Genomic DNA, 23,760 nt, shown 5'->3' with positions numbered 1-23,760 from the left:
TCTCATTTGATTGATTGTAAAACAGAGGCTTAGAAGTGTTGGGTAATTTGCCAACCCCACATAACCAGAAAGTGGCTGGGACGGACTTGTATTTATCTGTTGCATTCCACACTGCTTTCATGAATTCCTACTCATGATGATAAGTACAGTCCAAATGAGCCTTCTCAATGAAGCCTTCTCTGATCTCTACAATCCCCAACCAACGACGACCCGAGATGTGTCAAACCTCACTTATTATAATTTTAAGATTCCAATTTATGTTATACGTCTTTGTGTATTAACCTTAAAATTTTCAGCAGATTTTGGGTTTCTTGATGAAAAGACCCAACTCCTGTAAAATTGGAAATATTCTTTCTATTGTGGAAAAAATCTAGTTGTTCAAAGAGACTCTCTGAGTAATTTGCTAGATTAGAAAATCTCAACGTTCTGTATTTGTTCATTAATGCATAACGAAGTTGTCTATTAAAATGTTTAAAAAATGGCATTATTGATAGTTTTCCAAAAGTTTTATTCTTCTTAGTGATTTATATTCTGTTTCAGTTCCTTAATACCAATTAGGTTGTAGAGTGTCAAAGAATTTCTAACACATTCCTAATTTGGAGGCTTTATAGCAGTACTTTGGGAGCTAAAGAAAGCTTACTAGAGAAGTGAGGGAAAAAGTATTAGTCAAATAAAGTCACCAAAATTAAAAACACTAATAATAAAACCCATGTGAATGTATGTAATGTCATGACCAGTTCTAGCACTATACAGAATTAAAAACTTGAAGTAAGGCAAATGACAATAATCCTGTCAAGGCACTAGATAAACATTTTAGAACATAAAGATGTTACACCAATCATTAAAAAGTTTAATTGTATTTTTACAAACTTTTGGAGTTTCTAGCCAAATGAACAGATACAATTAAAATTTTGAAGATGCAGCATCATAAAATGTACAACGGTCATCCCTTTGCAGAGAGTTTCAGACAGTTTGAGTTATTCATCTTGGTACAGAGTTCACAGAACAGAAGTAAATCTGCTCTTTGTTTTTGTAAAAGTAATAATGTTCAGGCAATAATAGCCTGGTTCAAGTTTATCTTTCCTCAGAGGTAAAATTCTAACTTGCAAAAATTTAAGGATTGGTTGGAGAATTGTGGACTTGTGGTTTTATTCTTGAACGTGTTAAAGTCATTCAGGGTCAACAACACTTTGAAACTCCCATGACATTTCTTAAAATCATTGTGGCTATGTGCTTAAATATATAAATACAAACATTCCCAGCAGTTAACTGTGTAGGATGTGTGAAAATTTTGCTCAGTATGAATGCAACAAACAAGGAATTCGGTGTGCTACCCTCCATTAGTGCTAATGACAGTCGTGTAGTTAATTCTATACTGCTCTTAATTTTCAAAGAACTATGAGCATTTAATTTTTTTAACCCTGCCCCAACCCGATGACAATTTTTACTTACCTCAGTAATGAAAGATTTGGCTGTAGCAGGATTCATAACAAGGATGGCTCGCCTAAGAGTGTCTCGATAGCGATTCAATTCCTCTATTCTCAAGGTGTCAAAGAGAGTGGTGATCATTTTATTGATGTTGTTTTCTACTTTCTGCAATGCAACATCCATTCCCTGCTGAGACACCTTGTCCAAAAACTCCTGTATTCCACGGATATCTAGGAACATCAAAAGCCCATCAAAATGTGAATTAGAGCAGAGAAGGGAAATAAGAGCTATTTCGCTCACACCAAAAGGCAGTTTATTGTTCAGCATTGTAAGCTATTTAAAACTACTAATTGAGTAGCTGTTAGAACTCTCAAATATATTTTAGGCATAGTACAAGTTAATGTGTTTACATAAAAAATGTAGGAATTATTATTATTCTTTAAATGGATTTTTTTCTCTCCATTGAGCACTTTAAATTATCTCACCTCTAAAAATCTCTTAGGACAGAGTAGAGGGAAATAGTTGAAGAGGACTCTCACGTGTCTAAAATAGATGTGAGATAAAGGAAGTACATTTGTTATTTTGCTCAGCATTAAAGAGTGATGTAACTTTAGGTAAAATATGAATATCGGGGGCACCTGGTTGGCTCAGTGTGTTAAAGCCTCTGCCTTCGGCTGAGGTCATGATCCCAGGGTCCTTAGATCGAGCCCCACATCTGGCTCTCTGCTCAGTGGGGAGCCTGCTTCCTCCTCTCTCTCTCTGCCTGCCTCTCTGCCTACTTGTGATCTGTCTGTCAAATAAATAAAAATCTTTTAAAAAAATATGAATATCGTTAACGGCAGATGAATCTAAATCAAAATTACTAATGTTTTTCAAAATGGGCAACAACATCATACAGCCAAGTGTATGTGGATTAATTGCATTTAAGTTAAAAAAAACAGAAAATTATCTCTATTTCATATTTAAATAAAAAGGATAAAATCCAGTCTACATGAAGTGTTTACAGATTGTACTTTGATGTATAGTAAAGTAATAATAAGTGTCTGAAATGTTACAAATAGTTCTTCCAAGTAAGCATGGGCTGTTTATAGAAGGAGGGATCTGAACATTGAAAAATATGATTGAAGATGTATCTGCCACAATATAATCTTAATATAGAAGATTTGTTTTTACTATACAATAAACCATATTTTTCTATATATATCCATGGCATAAAATGTTTAAATGGAAAAAACTGGTGAAAGGTAGGAAGTAATAAGGATTGTAGGTTACTTACTATGAATGGACTATATATCAAAAATCCCAATTGTACAGAACTACATTCATGTAAAATTTGCTTTTCAAGGGCAATAATTAGTTCATGTGTTTTTCATTATATTACCAATTAAAAGCAATGTATAAGCCCACAGAACAAGAAAACAAATGGTCACAAATTTGGAAGCTATTTGCTCACAATAAAAGTTTGTATTTGCAGAGTTACAAATTAATAAAAAGAACTTTGGTTTCTTTTTATGATTGGCTTTATTTTAAAACAATTCTATAAATAGTATATGTTATCTTGTGAATCTCAAACTCTTAAAATAAATAACTGTATGAATTCTACCCTGTATTTCTTATCTCCAATTATATTAAAAACCAGGATGTCAGAATGATAGCAGCTTAAAAGAACAAAGCTCTCATCTACAGTAGAACAAGAAATGCAAAAATCAGGAATAACATATTAATCAGTAATTATGTCCTCATTAAATATCCAAGTCAGAGAGTACCTGAGGGTATAGAATACTCAGGCATGGATTAAACAAAATGTTAGAGACAGGTAGACCTATAACAGGACTATGAACACACTCAACAAGTATTCTTAAACTTTGGTATAAATCAGAATCATCTGTGAATCTGATTAAAAACATGGAAGACTGGGCCCCACCCCAGAACCACTATGTCTTTATAAAAGCAGATCTTTGATTTTGAATGGTAAGTAGTTGCTGTTTCTTTATATTGAAGCACTTAAATGGATAGCTAAATATAAGACAAACAGTACAAGAAATATCTTGAAATATATTTTGTGACCAAAGCTTAAGGCTCCAGATCATTAACATTCTAGGAAATCTTCTGTTCACAGATATAATATTCTGGTGTAATTTCATATCTTAACTTTAAAAAAAAAGAAAAAAAATATTCCACAAGGTATTTACTGAATACAGATACACAATGCTGTGTGCAAGGAATACAACAGGAACACCCTTCCCCACACTGAGATACACAGTGAGCATGCAAACTAATAAATACAAATCACACTAAGTGCTTGGACGGAAACAATAAGGATGCTCTGGTAGATAATGACAGGGTGATTATGTATTTTAGTTGGAGATGTATTTTAGTTGTAATACCCAAGGGAGGTTTCTCTAGGAAACTGATACTTAAACGGATCTGAAAGATGAGACGTCATTACCCAGGCAAAGAAGTAAGAAGTGAAGATGACTGCATGGAAAATGTCCCAAGGCAGCGAAGAGTCTATTGCAGGAACCTAAAGGATTCCTGTCTGGGTGCAGCTACGTTACTGAGGGGAGAGTGGAATGAGGCAGACATAAATGGAGAGGGAGGGTCAGATTATGTGGTTCCCAGTAAGACACAGAAAGAAGTTCTGATTTCATCCTAAATCCAATTTTAATCTACTGAAAGTTTTAAGTGGAGGATCTAAGTGGAAAACAAGCTATACCTTTGCTTCCTTAGTCTGGAACTCTGGTTAACACTGCCTAGATGATGTGACACAAAATTTTCAAAATTTTGTTTTTTGGTCTGTAAATGAGGAAATATTTATTTTATAGATGTCTTCAAAGATCAGATTAATGAGGGTGTCCGTGTGTGTATGTGTGCAAAATCCAGTGTAGGGTCTAACACATGGTTGTTGTTATTATTGTTAATAATGGTACATAATAACTTGTGAAGGGACCACCCCTTTCCACACCTATAGAACATAACTGCCTAAAATTTACTGTTGGGTAGCTACCCCAAAATAGCAAGCATAATGTTTTAGACTCTCAGAATGCATGAATTAAATAATAATAGCTTTGCTTGTTTAAGAATAACACTACACACCCAGAATATGTGGAATTGGTCAGTTTAATATGAGAAGAATTTGAATCATGCTATTAGCTGCTCTGTGGAACAGTCACTAAACGAGAGAGTGGACCTCTGGTTTTATTAATTCATGAACATAATTAACCATCACAATTATTCAGCCACCTTATCTGTGTGTCCATTACTTAACAAGGAGTAAAAATTAAAGTCACAGGAACAAAAGAGACAAGAGAGTATGCCTAACTTCAAGGAACTTCCAGGCCTGTGGGTGTGACTAAGTGCTATTTATTAATAACAGAAAGTTAAATGGCAGTTTCAGTTCAGTAATTCTAGTGATTATTAATTCTACCAGATAATTCTATAACAGCGAGGGGTGGAAGCCTCTTTAAGATTAGAGAAAAAAATGACTTTCTTTCCTGGACACTATAAAAAAACTTAAAGTAGGCAGAATAGTGACCTTCCAAAGATGCCCAAATCCTAATGCCTGGAACCTATAAATTATTCAGCAAAGAGGAATTAATGCTCCTGGTAGCATTAAAGTTGTTAATCACCTCACCTGAAGATGGGGAGATATCTTCTATTATTAGGGTGGGTCTAGTGATCATGGAGTCCTTAAAATTAGAAGAAAAAGACAGACAAGAGAGTCAAAGGGAGATCTGACTACTGAAGAATGAATTGGCTTAGAGGAAACTTCAGAGAGATCCAACCTTGCTGGCTTTGATGAAAAGGAAAGGGGAACTCCAGCAAAAAAAAAAAAAAAGAAAGGTGGATGGTCTCTAGAAGCTAGTAAAGGCGAAGAAGGTTCTCCCCAAGAATTTCTGGAGAGGAACACGGAATTGCTAATATCTTGATTTTAACCCTTTGAGATCCCATGTCAGACTTCCGACCTCCAGAACTGTCACATAATAACCTGTGGTGTTTAAGCCTCTAAATTTGTGGTCATTTGTTATAGCAGCAACAGAAAACTAATATAGAAGTGTACTTTAGTCTAGTCCTTAGTCACTATTTTTCAAATTGTGGTCTACTTAATTTGGGGGGGAATCATCTGGAGAACTTGTTGAAGAAGTTTTCTAAGCCCCACCCCATTCCAATAAAATAAAAACTTTCATGACAAAGCCCAGAGATTTTCTTCAGCTGATGATCCTGAAGAAACCCGTTTGGGAACCAATGCTCCAATTTCTTAGCCTTTTTTTGTGTCACAGAATCCTCTGAAAAAGCCACAAAACATGATGCAGACTACCTAGATCTAGATTTCCTTATAGGTAGTTACCAGAGAACCTGGATTAGCATATTGTCACTGCTCTTACTGATTTTTTTCTATTCATGCTATACAGGAACGTAAAGCATAGATAGTCACTCATTAACTAATAGCGTGTATTACATTTTATTTAAGCAGAGGAAACTTTTAATAAAAATATTAAAAAATATAACAAAAATGAATGCCTTTCCCAATGATATTTCATTGGTTTCAGTTATTAATTAGTCTAAATCTAGCTGTTCTTCAGGCCTAAGGAAAACCTATGCTGTAGAAAATAGAGTTCCCGGGTAAGTAGACTCTGGAGATAAGGATGGACGAACAGGAAGCTTGTTGGAGACAGCTCTAAGGAAGCCAGGGAAGGGACCCAGGGAAGGAAGCAAGAGTCAGCAGAGGGGAAGCCGTGGTACAGCTCAGCAGAGACCTGCCCAGCCCCTGGGAGATGGGATGCCCGCAGAGTTTCCCAAGTTAGGACCAGTGGAAGTAGAAACTTTATCAACATGCATGGGCTTTGGTTTTGTGGTTCTCTTCAGCTGAGGGCAGTTCCTGGGGAAGGAAGTCAATTGCCAAATGCTCTTAGTAGATGGAGAAGAAAGTGCTTTAGTTTTGAAGGGGGGTTTGGATGGCACAGGACAGAATGCATCCAGGAACTTTCCTTGCATTTATTGTTTTGGTTTTCAGGGTAATTTGACGGTATAAGTAATTTGCCTTTATAAATCACTGTATTTTTCTTTCTTTCTTTTTTTTTTTTTTAGATTATTTATTTATTTATTTATTTATTTGATGGACAGAGATCACAAACAGGCAGAGAGGCAGGTAGAGCAGGGGTGGGGGCGGGGGGCGGGTAAGCAGGCTTCCTGCTGAGCAGAGAACCTGAGCAGGTCTCAATCCCAGGACCCTGGGATCATGACATGAGCCAAAGGCAGAGGTTTTAACACACTGAGCCACCCAGGCGCCCCTGCATTCTTCTTTTTTGAAACAACTTTCTACTATGGAAAACACACCGCGTTTGATGTCAGACAATCAGGTTTGGATCCCATGAACTTGGAATTCATTAATTTCATAGTTAATGTCTGCTGTTTTTAGCTTCCCAGTGTTTCTTCTCCTTTATTCCAAATAACAAAACCTAATTTTTCACTTAAGAAACAAACCTGGACCCATCCCTTTTGTTCCACATTCTATGGCACTCTACAATGTATTACTAGATGGTCATGTAGCCCAGGAAGGTCAATTTGAACTCGCCATGTCCCTGGCCCAAGGGATAGTCACAGGATTCAGATGAGGACTGAAATTCGATATATGAATGATGAAACAAAAATGATCTCTCTTTTATATCACAAGTTGTAATGATGTCCTTTTAGAATTGCAAGAGCCAGTGTGTCTCGAGAGAAGCTAAGTGAAGCCAAAATGTGAAGTGAAACACATGCAAGACAGGCATTGGACTTCTCAACGACATGAGTGAATTAAAAAAAAAAAAAAAAATCTAAATTTTTTTGCTTACTTAGTTTGAAATGAGCTTCTCTTCCTTTTGAGAGAAAGAGTATTGACTAATATAACATCTTTTTATAAACATCTGATAGTTTGGTGATGAAGGTGAAGCCATAATTCCTATCCTTGAGGTATGTCCAGTTGGGGAGAGTAAAGGACAGCCTAAACTGGTAATTATGTTTTAAGGTGATTAATGTCAGTAAAACTAATCCTTTGGAAGCAGAGAATAAGTAGCAACTAACCATACCTTATTGCTGAAAAAAAAAAAAAAAGTTTGATTACTGGGTTGTTCTGAGAAAAGGAAATAGGGCTTGTGAAACAAAATAAATTTCTAAGCAGTGTGCATTTTTATTATGAAGACTTTATTAACCCAGTCAAAAGTCCCATTTGTTCCTAACTTTCTTCTACTGTCTTTTTCTATGAAAAAATGAAAAAAAAAAAAACAACAACAACATAAAATCTTGATAAGGGCTTATATTGATCTAGGTAACCTTCTCAGAACTTGATATTCTAGCAGCAGTCAATTTCACTCTCATCTGATTTGTGACTTGTGTAACCTATAGACCACTTCCCACAACTCTCCAAGAAGTACTGGCTGATTATAACTTAATTAAGTAATTAATTAATTTTCTTTTTTTAAGATTTTATTTATTTAGAGAGACAGAGTACACGTGTGAGCAGGGGGAGAGGCAGAAGGACAGGGAGAGAGAGAATTTCTAGGAGACTCCGCGCTGAATACAGAGTAATTGTGTTACCATGTTACTAGGTTACACAGAGACAGAGTCTGGCATGGGCTCCATTTCACAACCCTGAGATTATGAGAGCTGAAATCAAGAGTCAGGTGCTTAACTGACTCAGCCACCCAGGCGTCCCATGAAACTTAATTATTTATTTTATTAAATTGTGTAAAATAATGACTTTATTATAATCACTAATGAAAGATTAAATTTAATCTGTATTAAAAGTGGTTTACATGAATGTAGATTAGGATAGAAAAGATTCCAGGCTATATTAGAATATAATGTATAAACGCATTTCCAAACTGACCACAAAGCCAATAGTATGATACTCTGTTGTTCACTGCAAATTAGTGATCAGCATCCAAATAGCTGCCTTTTAGAATCAACTCTTTGTTTACTATGTATCAAGCACTTTGAAAGGTACTTAGAAGAGAAGTAATTTAGAAAAGGTACTTAGAAGAGGAAGACAAAAACAATTCTTGCCCTCAAGGAGTTCACTACCTAAAGCATCTGATGATAACACAGGCCCTATAGTAGATAGAGGAATCTCACTACACTACTCATTTTCCAAACTGTAGTTGCAATTTAAATTTAGTGACATTCTCTGGAATCTATCAAATAGTATTCCTCAGTCTGATCATTATGTTCAAATATTAAGTTGAAAATATTGAATTTGGTAGGAAGAGAGGTTTGTCACTAAGTCTCTGTAAGTCTGATTTTTTTTTTTTTTTTGGTCTATTCATCTTTCTCCTTCATTTGAGTAAATTAGGCACATTTAATCATTTTGATCACTTAATGCATTGAAGACCTCACTTCGAGCAGGAGATTAGTACTACATTCAGCCAATTTTGCTGTTTCTGAAATTATGACAGAAATCTGAGCTTTAAAGTTAATATTTAGAATCTTATGACTTTAGATAAAAAGGAGTATGTCATACGTTGCTGGATCCATGAGATCATTGAGCTGAACGGCTTTCCCAACATAAGAATAGCAAAGCATACTCTATAAAGTGCCTTATTTCCTGAGAAAATAAGTCTTTTCGCCACTGAGTGATTTAAAATTTTGGTTTAGGAGAACCCTGACTTTAAAACAGATTCTTGTCTCCACTGAGTATTCCCTTGCCGTTTGTGATGTATTTAGAAAATAAGGATTATATGCTGTATTAGATTTTGAGATGACACAGTCCAGCAGCAGTGACCCATCACTAAGATGATCTATTTGATGAGAACTTACTATTTTAGCATTAGATTGTAGTGTTTTAGAATGAGAGTCATCTTTACAGTAATGCTGATCAATAAGGACATTTGACTAATGAACAAATCTAAAGTAGTACAATATATTGTTTTTACCTACTTGACATAAAGCAAAGGAAATAGTTCAGTAAGATGCTTGGATTAATTATATGCTTATTGATGCACATTGAAGTAAATGAGAGAACTGAAAGTTGGAAAGTGGCCAAATGAGTAATAAACAGCTTTAAGACTGTCTAGAGAGATAGTTAATAATATTATAGTCATTAGACATTTGAAAACACCCTCAGGGTAATTATAAACATTTGCAATCAATTAAGAGGAATGTGTCCATTTTATTGGCCTTGATTAAACATACATCAAGATGCATGGAACAAATGCTGTTATTCCTTGGAATGCATTCGCAAGGATGATCATTCAGTGTTAATTTCAAAGGGCCTTACCATATGGCAATGGAATTGTAGGGAAAGGGTGATACACTGATGTACTTAAAGGTAGTGCTTAAGTATCTCAGGTCACTGGACTCCATATTGACCTTTAATTTGGAATCATTAAACTAATGTTTTGAGAACGTGGGAGAGCCCATAAGTAACCCACTTGATAATCCTTAGAGTTTAGTTTTTTTTCTTTGCTTTTGTGCCTATGGGTGTCAAAAATATATATTTCTATATAGAGAGACAAAGATATTTAATTTAATCATTTCCATTTTAAGATATTTTATCAACACCTGTTATGCACTTTAAGGTCTCTGATTTTCAGAAATACTCAGTTTAACAAATTATAGTAGAAATTTACATAGGGCTAAAAATCCTGTTGTAAAAGAAAAAATACTATCTTGACGTGAAGGATAAAGTCAGAAAGTTCGAGAACATAAAATAAATTTAAGCTAAACCAAAACAAAAACATATTCAAACTAGACTTTAAAAATGTATGTTTTAAAAGCAATTTTAAGTGTTGAATTATAAAGAGCGAGTATTTTGAATTTACGTATTTCAAATAGTTCAATTTAATAATAGTAAACTAAGATTTAAAATGTAATTAACAAAATTAAAATAATCGAATTAATGTTTAAGTAATAATTTTTCTTATAAGCAAGGTTTCCTTCAAACTGGAAAAAGAAGTACATGTGTTCACATATGCCTACACTTCACCCAGAGGTAATTCACCCATCATGTAATTCAGGTTGGTGATTGAGAGCCCAGCAAGTGCTTGGCCAATTTATTTGATTCAAGGATCAGCCTAGGGCCCAAACAGGGCCTAAGATTTGATATATAGATACATATCTATATGCATGATATGCGATACTCAAACAAAGCATGAAAAGAGTCTTTCATTAGTATAATAATTTGTAAAGATACTCTTTGAGTCACCAATGGCATCTATCTTGCCTAAGAATGAAACCAATACATAAGCTGAAGTAGAGATTTGCCTATGGTAAGAGGACATCTAACTACTTTCAATATGTACATGTCCCTATGTCATTACTGTGGCAAGCAGCTTAGATCCCTGTCATCATATTTTCCCTCCAATCTTCATAACTTGATCTGTGTGATAGATCTGTCAATAGATCAAATCCAGTATTGGGCTGTGGGGCCAATATTGTCTTAGGCAATGGAAATTAAACAACTCAAGTACCTTATCCACTGAAGAGCACTTCAACATTACTGTTTATGTCACTGTGGTAAATCAGTTCTATTCAGTCCTCCCAGGCATCAAAGTCAACTTTCCCCTCATCAATGCTCTCAGAATAGAATCCTCCTTTAAAGAAATATATCTGCTTTTATTCTACTTTAGAACCACCTACTACTATTTTAACTTTCTGGTTTCTGTACATTGTGAGTTCCTGGATTCTGGAAGCTAGCTATTGGCTTATACATTCAACTAATTCCTTGCATAGACCTCTCTGGTAGTGAGCCTACCTGGAGTACTCCCAATTGCTCTTAATAAGCCTTCCTCAATATCATATTCCACATACTTGACCAAACTTCCTCTTGGAGATTTGGTTGAAAGCAAAGCAAATTGAGGATGAAAACTGGAGGGATAGGGCAATATGATGAATGATACAATGAAGATTTAACATATTAAAAAAACAGAAATTATGAAACAAACAAACAAGGTACAAGTTGTGTAGTATTTTGTTTTGCTAAAAAGTGACAGAGGACTTACCCTTCTTTCTAAGGGATAATCTTTCTAATCTTTCTAATCTAATCTTTCTAATCTTATCCCTCTTTTTTTTTTTTTTTAAAGATTTTATTTATTTATTTGACAGAGAGAGATCACAAGTAGATGGAGAGGCAGGTAGAGAGAGAGAGAGAGAGAGAAGCAGGCTCCCTGCTGAGCAGAGAGCCCGATGCGGGACTCGATCGCAGGACCCTGAGATCATGACCTGAGCGGAAGGCAGCGGCTTAACCCACTGAGCCACCCAGGTGCCCATATCCCTCTTTTTTTTTTATTGCATTCCTAATGCAGTAAGATAGCATTAGGCTTAATGTATAATCAGTAAATGTATCAGATCATATACAGAGGTACTTAAAAATTAGATAGATAGGGATAAAGACATTTAGAAAAGTGGAATACTTGAAAAGCACAACACATTGCAAATGGGAAATTGCTCATGTTGAAAATGGTACTTAGGTACTTAGGTAGTAGAATGGTACTTAGGTAGTAGAAGACTAACAAGGGTTAAGGGAGCATAATCATTTTCTTCACTTACTGATAAATGATTTTAAACAAAATGATTATCATTTTATAAGAGTCCAGAAAAAGGATAATTTTGTTCAATATTAGTGTTTAAGTTTCATATCAAGAAAAATTTTCTGACAAGAAACACCCAGTGTCCAAATGTGAAGTAAGCTCCTTCAAAATATAGTAAGTTCTTTCTCTCTTGGACTATTCGGGAAGGGGAAACAATGCTATCAATTAAAGATGCTGAAGAAGAGGTCTGCTGAAATTTCTTATTTCCAAATGCCTCTTTGAGGAACAAAGCTGGCTTCATACCTTGCAACAATTCTGATTTTAGGAGTCTTTGATGGGACTCAGGTATTATGATGATTAAAAAGCTCTTGTAGTCATTCTGATTTATTACCAAATTTGGGTTCTAAGAATCCACTAAATGATTCTAAATGATTTTTGTATATGACTCTACAATCTCTAAATGATCATAATTCAACTATGTTAGTTAGTTAGTTAGTTATTTTACAGAGAGGGAGTGGGGGAGGCAGAGAGAAAGGGAATCTTAAGCAGGCTTCACGCCCAGCAGAAAGCCTGATGTGGGGCTGGATCTCACAACCCTGAGATTATGACCTGAGCCAAAATCAAGAGTTGGACTCAACAAACTGAGTCACCCGGGAGCCCCCAATTATGCTATTTAGTTTAATACTACATTAGGCAAATTGATTTTTGCCCCATCTTCTTTTCTTTTTCCTTCTTCAAATATCTAATGGGTTAGTATGTCTTCTCCTTTTTATTGAGATATAGTTTACATATAATAAAACAAACAGACCTCACATGTATATTTATTGTATTCCACTGTAACTACCACTCAAAACAAAATACTGAAAATTTATGTTATCACAGAAGGTTATCTTGTCTTGTGTTCTTTGCTAGATAATCCATTCGTGATCCAGAGATGCAAATAATTTTTAATTTGTGTTAACAGTATTAATTTTGTATATTATTGGATTTCATGTAATTGGAATAATACAGGGGTCCCTGGATGGTTCATTTGGTTAAGGATCTGACACTTCATCTCAGCTCAGATCTGAATCTCAGGGTAGTGAGTTTAAGCCCTGCACTGGGCTCCATGCTGGGTGTGCAGCCTACTTAAAAACAAACAAACAAACAAACAAACAAACAAACAAACAGAATAATACAGCATGTACCCATTATTCTAGGCTGCTTTCACTCAATGTTGTCATATATTTCAGAAACTCATTTTTTTTTACTACTGAATAGTATTCCACTGTACAGGTACAACACAATTTGTTTCACTGATTTAAAAATGATGAGCATGTGGGTTGTTTTCAGGTTGAGACAGAATGAATAATTCTTATATGAAAATTCGAAAATAAGTATTTGTGTTGATATGCATTCTCATTTTTCATGGAAAATGCCTGGGAGTGAAATGGGTAAGTCATATGGTAGATGCATATTTAACATTGTGACAAACTGCCGAGCAGCTTTCCTAAGTGATTGTACACTTTTACATACATCCAGCAAAGATGAGTGTTCCAGTTGTGCCACATTCTTGCTTCCAAGTAATACTGACCTTCAGCCAACCTAATGGGTAAAGACTGGCATCTCATTTTATTTTGCTTTTACCTATAGACTAAAAATTGAGCACTTCTTATATTTATGGGGCATATATATATTTTCTTATATGAATTTCCTGCACAAGCCTTTTGCCGCTTTTTAATTGTATATTTTTGTTGGTCTCATATTGTTGCATTGTAGGAATCATTTTTCTTTTTAATTCTCTGAGCTTTTTACATATCTTATGTATTTATATAAGCCTCTTAGATATATGTAATGGGATATATTCCTCTGCTTGTAATTTGCCTACTTATTTTCTTACTGGTGTCTGTTAATGAGTAGATATTATGAATTTTGGTGAAGTCCAAATTATTATTTTAGTTTCAATTTTTTGATGTGCCTAAGAAATCTCCACATGTCACAAAGTCACAAGGATATTATCTTGTGTTTTCTTCTAAAAAGATTAATAATTCTAGCTTTTAGTTTAGGTTTATGATTAATCCTGAACTGATTTTTTTATGGTGTGAGATAGGAGTCAAGGTTTTTTATTTTTTTCTTTTCCTTTTTTCTTCCTTTTTTGTATATATACCCAGTTGTTTCAGTACTCCTTTTTTATTTTAAAGATTTTATTTATTTGACACAGAGAGAGAGATCACAAGTAGGCAGAGAGGGAGCAGGCTTCCTGCTGAGCAGAGAGCCTGATGTGGGGCTCGATCCCAGGACCCTGAGATCATGACCTGAGCCGAAGGCAGAGGCTTAATCCACTGAGCCACCCAGGTGCCCCTGTTTCAGTACTCTTAAGAGCACTTCTCCACTGAATTCACTTGGCATGTTGGTCAATAACAAACTGGCTAAGTGCCAATGAATAGACTTCTGAACCCTAATGTGATCTTTTTGTTAATCCTAGGCTGATATGAAATGAGCCTTGAAATCAGGTAAAGCATTTAATCCAGTTTTATTATTTTTCAATATTGTGACCATAAGATATCTTTAGACATCTATATAAATTTTGAAATCAGCTTACCAATTTCCTCAAAAGAGCCCACAAATTTTTGATTGGGATTACATTGAATCTGTAAACTGATTTATTGAGAATGGGTATCTTCATGATATTAAATTTTCTAAGCCATCAACCAATATTCTTTTGGGCAAATTTTGTATTTTCCAGTGTGAATGTCCTGCAACATTTTGTAGGTTTCTCCTGAGGCACTGCAAGTTTTCACAATTTTGTTTATTTCACTTTCCGATTTTTTACCGCTATTATATAATTATTTTCAAATATTCATCTTTAGTCTGTAAACTTGCTAAACGAACTTAAAATTTTTGCAGGATTTTTTTGAGATTTCACAGGATTCTCTATGTATATAATTGTGTGTTGATAAAAAGAAATTTTTATTTCTTCCTCTCCAAACTGTATGACTATTAATTTTTATTTCTTGCTTTATTTCTGTGGTTGGAACTTCCAGTAAAACTTTTTTTTTTTTTTCCATAAGGAAGTCCCTCAGTGATATCTTTTCTTTTATTTCGGGTATTGGTAAATTTTGTTTTCTGTGTTTTTTTTTTTAAATAACAATTTGTTTCACTAGGAATTCATCACTTTTATTAATCTCTATGAATAATTAATGGTTTTATTTAAAAATATTTAAGTAATATTTCCACCCAACATGGGGCTTGAACTCATGACCTTGAGATCAAGAATCACATGCTCTACCAATTGAACCAGCTAGGTGCCCCAAGAATTAATCATTTTAGACTTTTAGTTTTATTTATTGTTTATTTTAATTTCATTAATTTCTACCCTTGTTTATTTTATTTATTACAGGTTTATACAGCCTTATTTTGCTATATTCTGAAGGTGGACATTTAGTTAGTTGCTTGCTACTTAAGCCTTTCCATTGATTTGTTATTTTATTTTATTTTAATTAAATTTATTTTATTATTTTATTTTATTTTTGTAGTTATTGTGCCTGGGACTCAGTGCGTTGATGCCTTTCCTAGGCGTGATGCTTCCTTCTCTTTCCCCAGACAAACCTGGGTGGCTGCCTGGCTTAAATGGAGCTTAAGGGAGTTGGACTTATATTGGAATCCTACCTCCTGGAGTCTCTTGTTGGATTGGCATGATTCTGAAACATGACGGTAATAAACACATGGTGAATACACTGTCACCTCCTCCTTTATGGCCACTGCAGGCTAAAGTTGGGGGACATAACTGGTCTTCATAAGTTTTATAAAAATGTCCTGTCTTGCACCTGACTATTCCTGATAAAAGATCTGAGTGCAAACAGGAATCAGTGAAGAAAAAAAAATGCAATTACAGTTATTGGAATGGGACACGCCATATTTCTGGAACAGGAGAGCAACAACTCCCACACAGGGAAGGGAAATCCTTAGACCCCCTAAGACAGAATAGATGGGCATTAATGACTTTTGTCTTTCAGAACAACTCTTGGGGTTCTCTTCTTGAAAGAAAATACCCTGGTGCAGACCTTTCAAATTGACTTAAAAGCCTTAAATTTAACTGACTGCTGGATCTGCTATTTTTCATCAGAGAGGGCTATACTCAGGATTTGATCATCATTCCCTTAATTTTATCAAAAAGACTATTGGAAACCACAGGGGATACAGTCCCCCTGCAAAACACCTGTTAGTCTCTCCAAATACCTTCTCTACCTGTACCTTCATTCATTACATGAGGCAGTAAGAAAATCACTAGAATGATGCCATACAACAGAGGCTAGTAAACAATTTCTAAAAGGACCATAGTGTAATAATTTAGGCTTATGGGTTATATTATTTCTATCGCAACAGCACAACTCTGCTATTATAGCTCAAAAGCAGACATAGACAACATGCAAACAAATGAACATGCTGTGCTCCAGTGAAACTTTATTTACAGAAAGAAATTTCAGGCCCAACAGTCGGTTGTTAACCCTTGAAACAAACACTAAAGACAGATTGTATTGACTGACCTCAGGCTGTCCCTCCTAATCAAGAGCTGGATTCAAATATCCTGTATGAATTGAGAACTCTTAGGAATACCAAAAGTCATATTGAAGGCCTTACTGTCTCACTCAGGGGGTCCCAGCACTGTAACTAACCATTCCCTCCACTCTTTAATAACTTCCTTCTCCCCAGTTCCCTCCCACACCACACCAGGGACATCATGTGCCCTTCCAGAACTATTGTTTTTGTGTGAAGGTTACCTCCTTCTGAAGACATGAGTCATACATTAGGGGTGGCTTTGAGACTTTAAAGTATTCAGGTAAACACCAACACCAGATGATATAGTACTTTACTGAGGTCTCTCTAAAGTGAGGCTTACCTAATTAATTTGGGGGAGCTACATGGAGCCGTATCTGACTTATGACTGAGGTGTGTCCTGTCGGTGGTCTTCCCTGATAGGAATCATCCAATTAGATTTTTTTCCGCGTGAATTTCACTAAAGTGATTGATGGTACGATTTCAGCCTTAGAAGTCATTCAGGTCAGCCTCAGCTCATTGGACAAGGTTGTTGTGGATGATAGAACTTCCCCTTGTGAGACAGGTAGAACATTTGCAATTACCAATAAATCCTATTGTACGTGGATCAATGCTTCTGGCCAAGTAAAAAGGTTTTGCAGAAATTTAAGGAGAAAACTCTCTGACTTTTTAAAGTAGCCTCTTGATAGTTTATGGGATTTATTTAGCTTGCTGAGTCCAGGACCCTGATGGGCATAGTTAATACCAATCTCACTTATTAAAAATCTTTTTTATAGTGTCCTTAGATAAATGCAGAAGAGACAAATTGAGTTGATCTGATCTTACCTCCTGTCAGTAAGTTTAACCAGATTGGTTTTAGGACTGGCATATATATATATGCCAAACAAACAAAAAAGTCTTTTGGAGAGACAATTCTCTATAGGTTTGGTGTCTCATGGCATATTATGCAAGAATGGCAAGCAGAAACTCTCCCTAGGTAAGAGAGACTTATTTAGAACGAAGATAGTGTCTTTTTCTGGACATATGCCAAGAAGGTTTACTTAGCAGCCCAACATACAAGATCCAGATTCCCAAAGCCAGGGCTCCTCAGCTGCCATACAAGCCCACTGCATGTACAGCATCCACTGGAGTAGCTCCACGTAGTCTTGTAACACATGAGGTCAAGAGGAAGCAGCATTAATATGAGGCTCACGCTGCTTTCTGTACCATGAGCATTAAAGTCCTCTATCTGTCTAAAGAAGTAGAGTGTTTTCTGCCAGCATCCATGAAACTGATGCAAGTAAGATCTCAGACCCTTCATAGCTCTTGACAATATTATATCACAATTCCCAGCTGTAAGAGAGCCAAAAAATATAGTTTTTCAGTGGGAGGTATTGGTCTCTCAAATGAACTTTGCATTCAGTTGGCAAATTTAAAAGCAAGAATGGTTATTCTGCAGGCAGGCAGCTGTTTGTGGTGATGGGTCAACCTCCTTTGGCCCATGACTGTCCTGTTTCCATACTTCCAGTGATAACCCAATCTTCTGAATCAACATAGAGTATTTTTCCTTGATGATATTAATATGGTGAGGATCTGCAGGATTGACATCATCGTGTCTCTTTAATAAAGATGATTCTGTGTATTTCATTTGTAAACTTGTTTTTTTTTTTTAAATTTTACAGTTGTCAGGAATTAATTTTACTCTTATTTCCATAGCGTCAGAATACCCTAGTGGTGAAAAGCAAAGACTATGGAAATGACTATCAGGGTTTGAATTCATGCTTCTCAGCTCACTTGCAAATTACCTGATGTCTTACATCCTCAGTTTTTTCATTTGCAAAAATCATCATCATCATCAACATCATCATCATTATTATCATCATCCTCTACCTCAGAGGGCTGTTGTGAGGCTTAAATGAGATGATAAGTGTAGGCACTTGGAACAGAGCCTGGGGATAATAAATGCTCTCTGTAAGATTAGCCCTTTTTATTATATTCTTGGGGAATAGTTCACTGTATCTCCTTTATATTCATTATACACAGTAAGGAGTATAGGCTCTGATCAGACTTTAGAACTCAGCTCTGATACTTAGCTGTGTTTTGTGAGCAAGTAACCCAGTTTTTGTTTTTGTTTTCTGTTTTCTTATTTGTAAAATTGTGATGATAATATTACCTACTTCATAGAGTTGTTGAGAAGATTACATGGTTTAAAGTAAAATGCTTATTCTTAGGCCTGGCAAATTAAGTGTTCAGAGATACTATTTTTAATATATTTTATTGCTACAAGACTTGTTCACACTTTCTCTCTGTTGGAGTGACTGTCTCTCACATATTGTGAAAGTTAGCTAGCATTTCAAAAGGCAACTTTCAAGGTCAAGGTCCACCCGTAAAGCCTTCTTTGATCCCTGCTGCCAAAAATTCAACATCTTCTTCATTAAACACCATTAGCATGCAGTCTGCATCATTCATGACACTTAACACACTATTTTCTCGATTAGAAGAGTCATAAATATTTTTACCTCTTTTGTTAATTGTAAGCTTCTTAAGGGCTAAGACTACATTCTGTAAAACTTTTTATCTCCTATTTTGCATTGCACTAAGCAAGTGAGCAATGAACATTTCTTAAATGACACATTTTTAAAAAGCTCAACACTTCCTCAACTCTTTTCAAGCCTTTTAAAAAATGTCTTGAATCAATCCATTCAAATAAAGTTTCCACATTTTCTTTTCTGTTTTCCTCCATTTACTTAGAATCAAAGACTTGAATTTTCTTTGTTAGGAAATTTAATGTAGACTTTTATACTGTGCCCTTAATCATAATTAACTGCTTTTGAAAAAAGTGTTTCTCTAATTAACTGGATATAGAAGCCTAATCTCGTTTTTTTTTCTTTTTCTTTAAAGTATATTTTTATAATCAAAATACATCTTCAATCACATTTGGTTCCAGCAGGATGCCTTATTTCATCCATAGATGATGCTTAATCCATTCCTTAATGAAAGCAATTCCTGATAACTAAGATAAAAGTCAAGTATAATTCCAATGTTTGAACTTAAAATGATGACATTGATGAATGGATATGTAAATACATGTAGCCCTCTTCAAGGTAGAAGGTATTTGGATAGTTTGATGTTTATTTTGGACTCTAGCCCAGTTCTTTACTAGCGATATTTATTGTGAGTATCAAAGGGAAATTTTCTTTTGTTAATCAAGAATATTAGTGGAAATAATTTTAAGGATACAAGCAGGGTAATTCTTCATGAATTATTAAATTAAAAAGTAAGTCAAAAGCAAGTTTATCATCAAAGTAAAAGGAAATATTTTTGTTATTATTATTATTCCTAAAACAAACCCTGCTTCTAACAGAGGACTCAGTCATACACTGTGATAATAGCAATTTATTTACTTATTAAACAAAGGAAAGGAGAATAAGAAATGCCAAGTGAATGTAAATGATTTTCTATGACTATGAATTTAGTGTACATTTTCAAAAACATTTACTTCATCAATAATAAAAACATCTTCTCTTATGAGAATTTCCTAACTGTAAACCAGGCAGGGCTTGGCAATAAGGTAACAAGGGATTTTCTTCCTTCATGGATGGATATAATGAAAAAGCAAAATTCTCATTTTAATTTTGTGAAAAACTTTCACCACAAACACTTTTCTGTTCTCTATTTTACTGGACTATTTTGACAGGACTAACTAAAAAATATTTTCCTCCTATGAAAGAAAGCTTTACAGTTTAAAAATTCATTATTTCAGGTAATATTTGAGCAGAGATTGTGAGAATGAATGCCAGTTAAGGTTATAAAAATCATAAATAATGTGACGGAAAGAAAACTGACAAAAACATATTCAACATATTTTTTTCCAGAGATAGAGTTTACAATGTTCACTAAATAATCCTATCAGCAAATTTCAAATTTGTGTTCAACCCTTACTTTTACTGATGAGCCAATTATTATTTTTTCTTTTTTTTATTTTATTCATTGCAGTCTCTTGGTTTTTGTTCTGTGATCCCTAAATAATATGAATTAAGCAACAAAAATAAGGATTTCCGTCCTGGAGACAACTGTGCTTCTGGAGAGGGCCACAGACTTCTGGCTGAAATCTACCCATCAAGTTTACTGCTACTCAGGCTGCCAAAACCCCATGCGACCTTTGAATATTTAGGGCTAAATGTAACTGCCACTTGCTCTCCCTCCCTGGGAGTCCACAGGGGCTCCTATTCGTTGCTTTCCAGATTTCTGCCAACCTGTTTTGACTCAGTTCTATTGATGCCACTTTCTGGCTCGCTCTTGTGTAACTGTTCTCCAGTATTGCTCACAATGCTGGGTAGATTATGACAAGAAAACCATTATTTTTAAATGTTTATTTATTTGCTAAGAAAAAATTGGTTGTAGTACAGAGGGTGAAGTCATCTTGATTTTTTGAAATAAAAAAATAAAAACCAGACCCATCAAGACTGAATGGAAAATATTTTTCTGAGAGTCCTTTTTAAGGCAAATCTCTAAAGAAACATATGTTTCGAAATATATATCTTCATGAAGACCTGCTAATTTTCTTTCATTTTATGATATCCATCTCTATTCCCCCTAATGACAATAACTGGAGAAACTAAATTTGAACATCTTTGGGATCAGTCAGTTAGAAAACAGATTTATTCAGGAAAAAAAATAAACAATATAGTTATCATTTTTATTCACTTTTCTTACTGTAACACAAGTAAAAATACTGAGATTAAGTATTTTTTTCTTGAATTACAGTAAATAAGGCTAATGTTTTGTGTTTTATCTTGGGAAATTAAAGAAATTAAGTGTCTTCATACTACTCGGCATTTTTGTGAAATTTCATATTGCAGACAAAATACCATGCTATTAACTAATATCAACTGTTACTTTCAAAGAGCGTAAGGTTCTAAAATATGTCAGTTTTTTTTTTTTTTTACCAGTAAATATGAGTAGGCATCTATTTTCAGTGTTCCAGGATCTGTCCAAAACAGTGTTTTATTATTCTATAAAGATAAAATGTTTTTGAAAATGGAAGAAAGAAAGTATTGTCTTTATGACTTCTCAATATTTGAAAATTCAAGATATATTGGAGTCAGATTCCCTTTAGAAACATTTATAAACTGAGCATTAGGTACAGGTATTTATTTTTTAAATTGACTTCAAAGTGATTTAATAGATACAGCTGAACTTGAACTTAACGAGACTTTTTGCTTTTGCTGCTAGATTTGTAAGAAGATAATGACAGACCAAGAAAACCGCAGATAGCAATGAGTAAGCTCCTTGAAGTTTTTCAAGATTTAATGAAGTTGCTTGTCATGCAAATATTATAGAACTCACCCAAATCACAAACACTTACCATATTCACTATCATAGAATATAATGAATTTCTGCCAGGCATATTCTGTGACCACTCTCAGGATAACGTCATTTAAGTAGACAGGTGGGCGAACAGAGAGAGTGTAGTCATCATTCCTGTTGCTCCTGGTGAGTCCACAGCCACTCCTTGGGGTCCCAGCTGTTGAGCGCTGTATGAAGAGGTGGGGGATATGCATGGCATCTGCCAGCGACTGGAGGGACCCTGCTGACGTGCAGCCAATGGAGCTGACCAGGGCCAAGATGCCTTGATTCATAAGTTCACAGGCTGCAAGAAAGCAGAGTAATATTCAAATGTCAGTGGGTTTCATATAACTTCTCTTTTGGAGGAAGAGTGAAAAAAGCTTATGGAGTTATTACACAGCTATGGATTTTTTTTTTTTTAAATGAACATTCTCCATGAAGAAATCCTATAATTACAGAGTGTTACCGGAATTCAGCTAAGGAACTCTGACCTTATTAGCTATTTGACCTTGTGCAAATTACTTCCTTCTCTTAGTCTCAGTTTCATCATCTGCAAAGAGGGTAAAATAGCACGAATCTTGCAGGATTATTGTTAGGATTGGAGATAATTCAGTGTCTGTTATTTGCCTTGCGTATGATAGGCACTCAATTAGTAACAGCTATACTTTTATAATTAGCAATGTATAAATTCAGAGAAAAGACAATTCTTCATTGAGTATGTAATGCAAGGTTTCAAAAAGCAGATAATATGTAAATTGGTGAATGAATAAAAGGAAGATGAAAGGCCTAAGTAAGGAATTTCTGGCTACAGAAAACAGCCATTTTGGTATCTAAAAGTCTAATGACACTCTTTCTTATTAAACCGGAAAAATGAAAATGTTTTTTGTTCTTCTCCTTGGCAGTCAGAAAATGCATGGTCAAATCAAATACTGAGTTTCAACAATTATCTCATTCTGGTTTCTAGTTGAACAATTTCTAATCTTTATTATATGATTTATTATCTGTGTTTTAATTTCATTTTAACTATTCTGTGTATGCATATATGTTTACTTCAGAACATATTTAAAACCGGGTCAAATATAAATTATAAGTATTTATCAAGACATAACATATATAGAAAAAAAAGTTAATAAGTCTTGGGGCACCTGGGTGGCTCAGTGGGTTAAAGCCTCTGCCTTCGACTCAGGTCATGATCCCAGGACCCTGGGATCGAGCCCCGCATCGGGCTCTCTGCTCTGTAGGGAGCCTGCTTCCTCCTCTCTCTCTCTCTCTGCCTCTCTGCCTACTTGTGATCTCTGTCTGTCAAGTAAGTAAATAAAATCTTTTAAAAAAAAAAAGTTAATAAGTCTTAATTTTCTTTCTCTTTTTTAAAAGTAATCTCCGTGGCCAATGTGGGACTTGAACTCACAACCCTGAGATCAAGGGTAGCATGCTCTACTGACAGAGCCAGCTAGGTTCCTCCTAATAAGTCTTAACTCTTAATAAGTCTTAATAAGAGTTAAGATATTTTAGTGATCTCATAATGCCAATCTCTGAAGGCAAGAGATTAGAAAGAAAATCAAAAGTAAATTCAGATGGAATCAAGATAAAATAAATTTTATTTTAGAAGGCCAGTTATTATGATTGGTCCAGGCATTATTCTAGATTTTAGGCATTGAAGGTATAATATTCTCTCTCTCTATATATATATTATTATAATCTGTTTTGCAGAGGTTTTTTTTTTTTTTTTTTTTTAAAGAATCAAAAACAAAGTTACATGAGAAGTACCTCCATGTTATTAACTGGCCAGCTAATGAAGGCTGACAAAGGGCAAGCTTAGAAGTACTCTACAAATGACATGCATATAAACACCAAATAAATGGATTATGATTAATTTTAAGCCAATCAGTACATACAAAATAAATTAGTAATAATCAGGGACATTATTTTCAAGCGTAAGACAGGTTATACGATTTCAAATGCA

At 34.8% G+C, this 23,760-nt stretch overlaps 1 protein-coding gene across 5 annotated transcripts in view; it reads right to left on the bottom strand.

Annotated features, from left to right (window-relative positions):
- The window catches only part of GRID2 (glutamate ionotropic receptor delta type subunit 2), a 1,491,890-nt gene that overhangs the window by 674,383 nt on the left and 793,747 nt on the right, over positions 1-23,760 (bottom strand). For all 5 annotated transcript variants that reach the window (XM_032332901.1, XM_032332902.1, XM_032332903.1 and 2 more), the window contains 2 exons: positions 21,817-22,101; positions 1,453-1,658 (listed from right to left, as the gene is read on the bottom strand). In XM_032332901.1, coding sequence (XP_032188792.1) covers positions 1,453-1,658; positions 21,817-22,101 — 491 coding nt within the window. The remainder of the gene's footprint in view (positions 1-1,452; positions 1,659-21,816; positions 22,102-23,760) is intronic.

The sequence above is a fragment of the Mustela erminea genome, chromosome 2, assembly GCF_009829155.1.
Source record: "Mustela erminea isolate mMusErm1 chromosome 2, mMusErm1.Pri, whole genome shotgun sequence".
In the NCBI taxonomy this organism is placed as follows: domain Eukaryota; kingdom Metazoa; phylum Chordata; class Mammalia; order Carnivora; family Mustelidae; genus Mustela; species Mustela erminea.
This window is presented reverse-complemented; position numbering and strand designations above follow the sequence as displayed.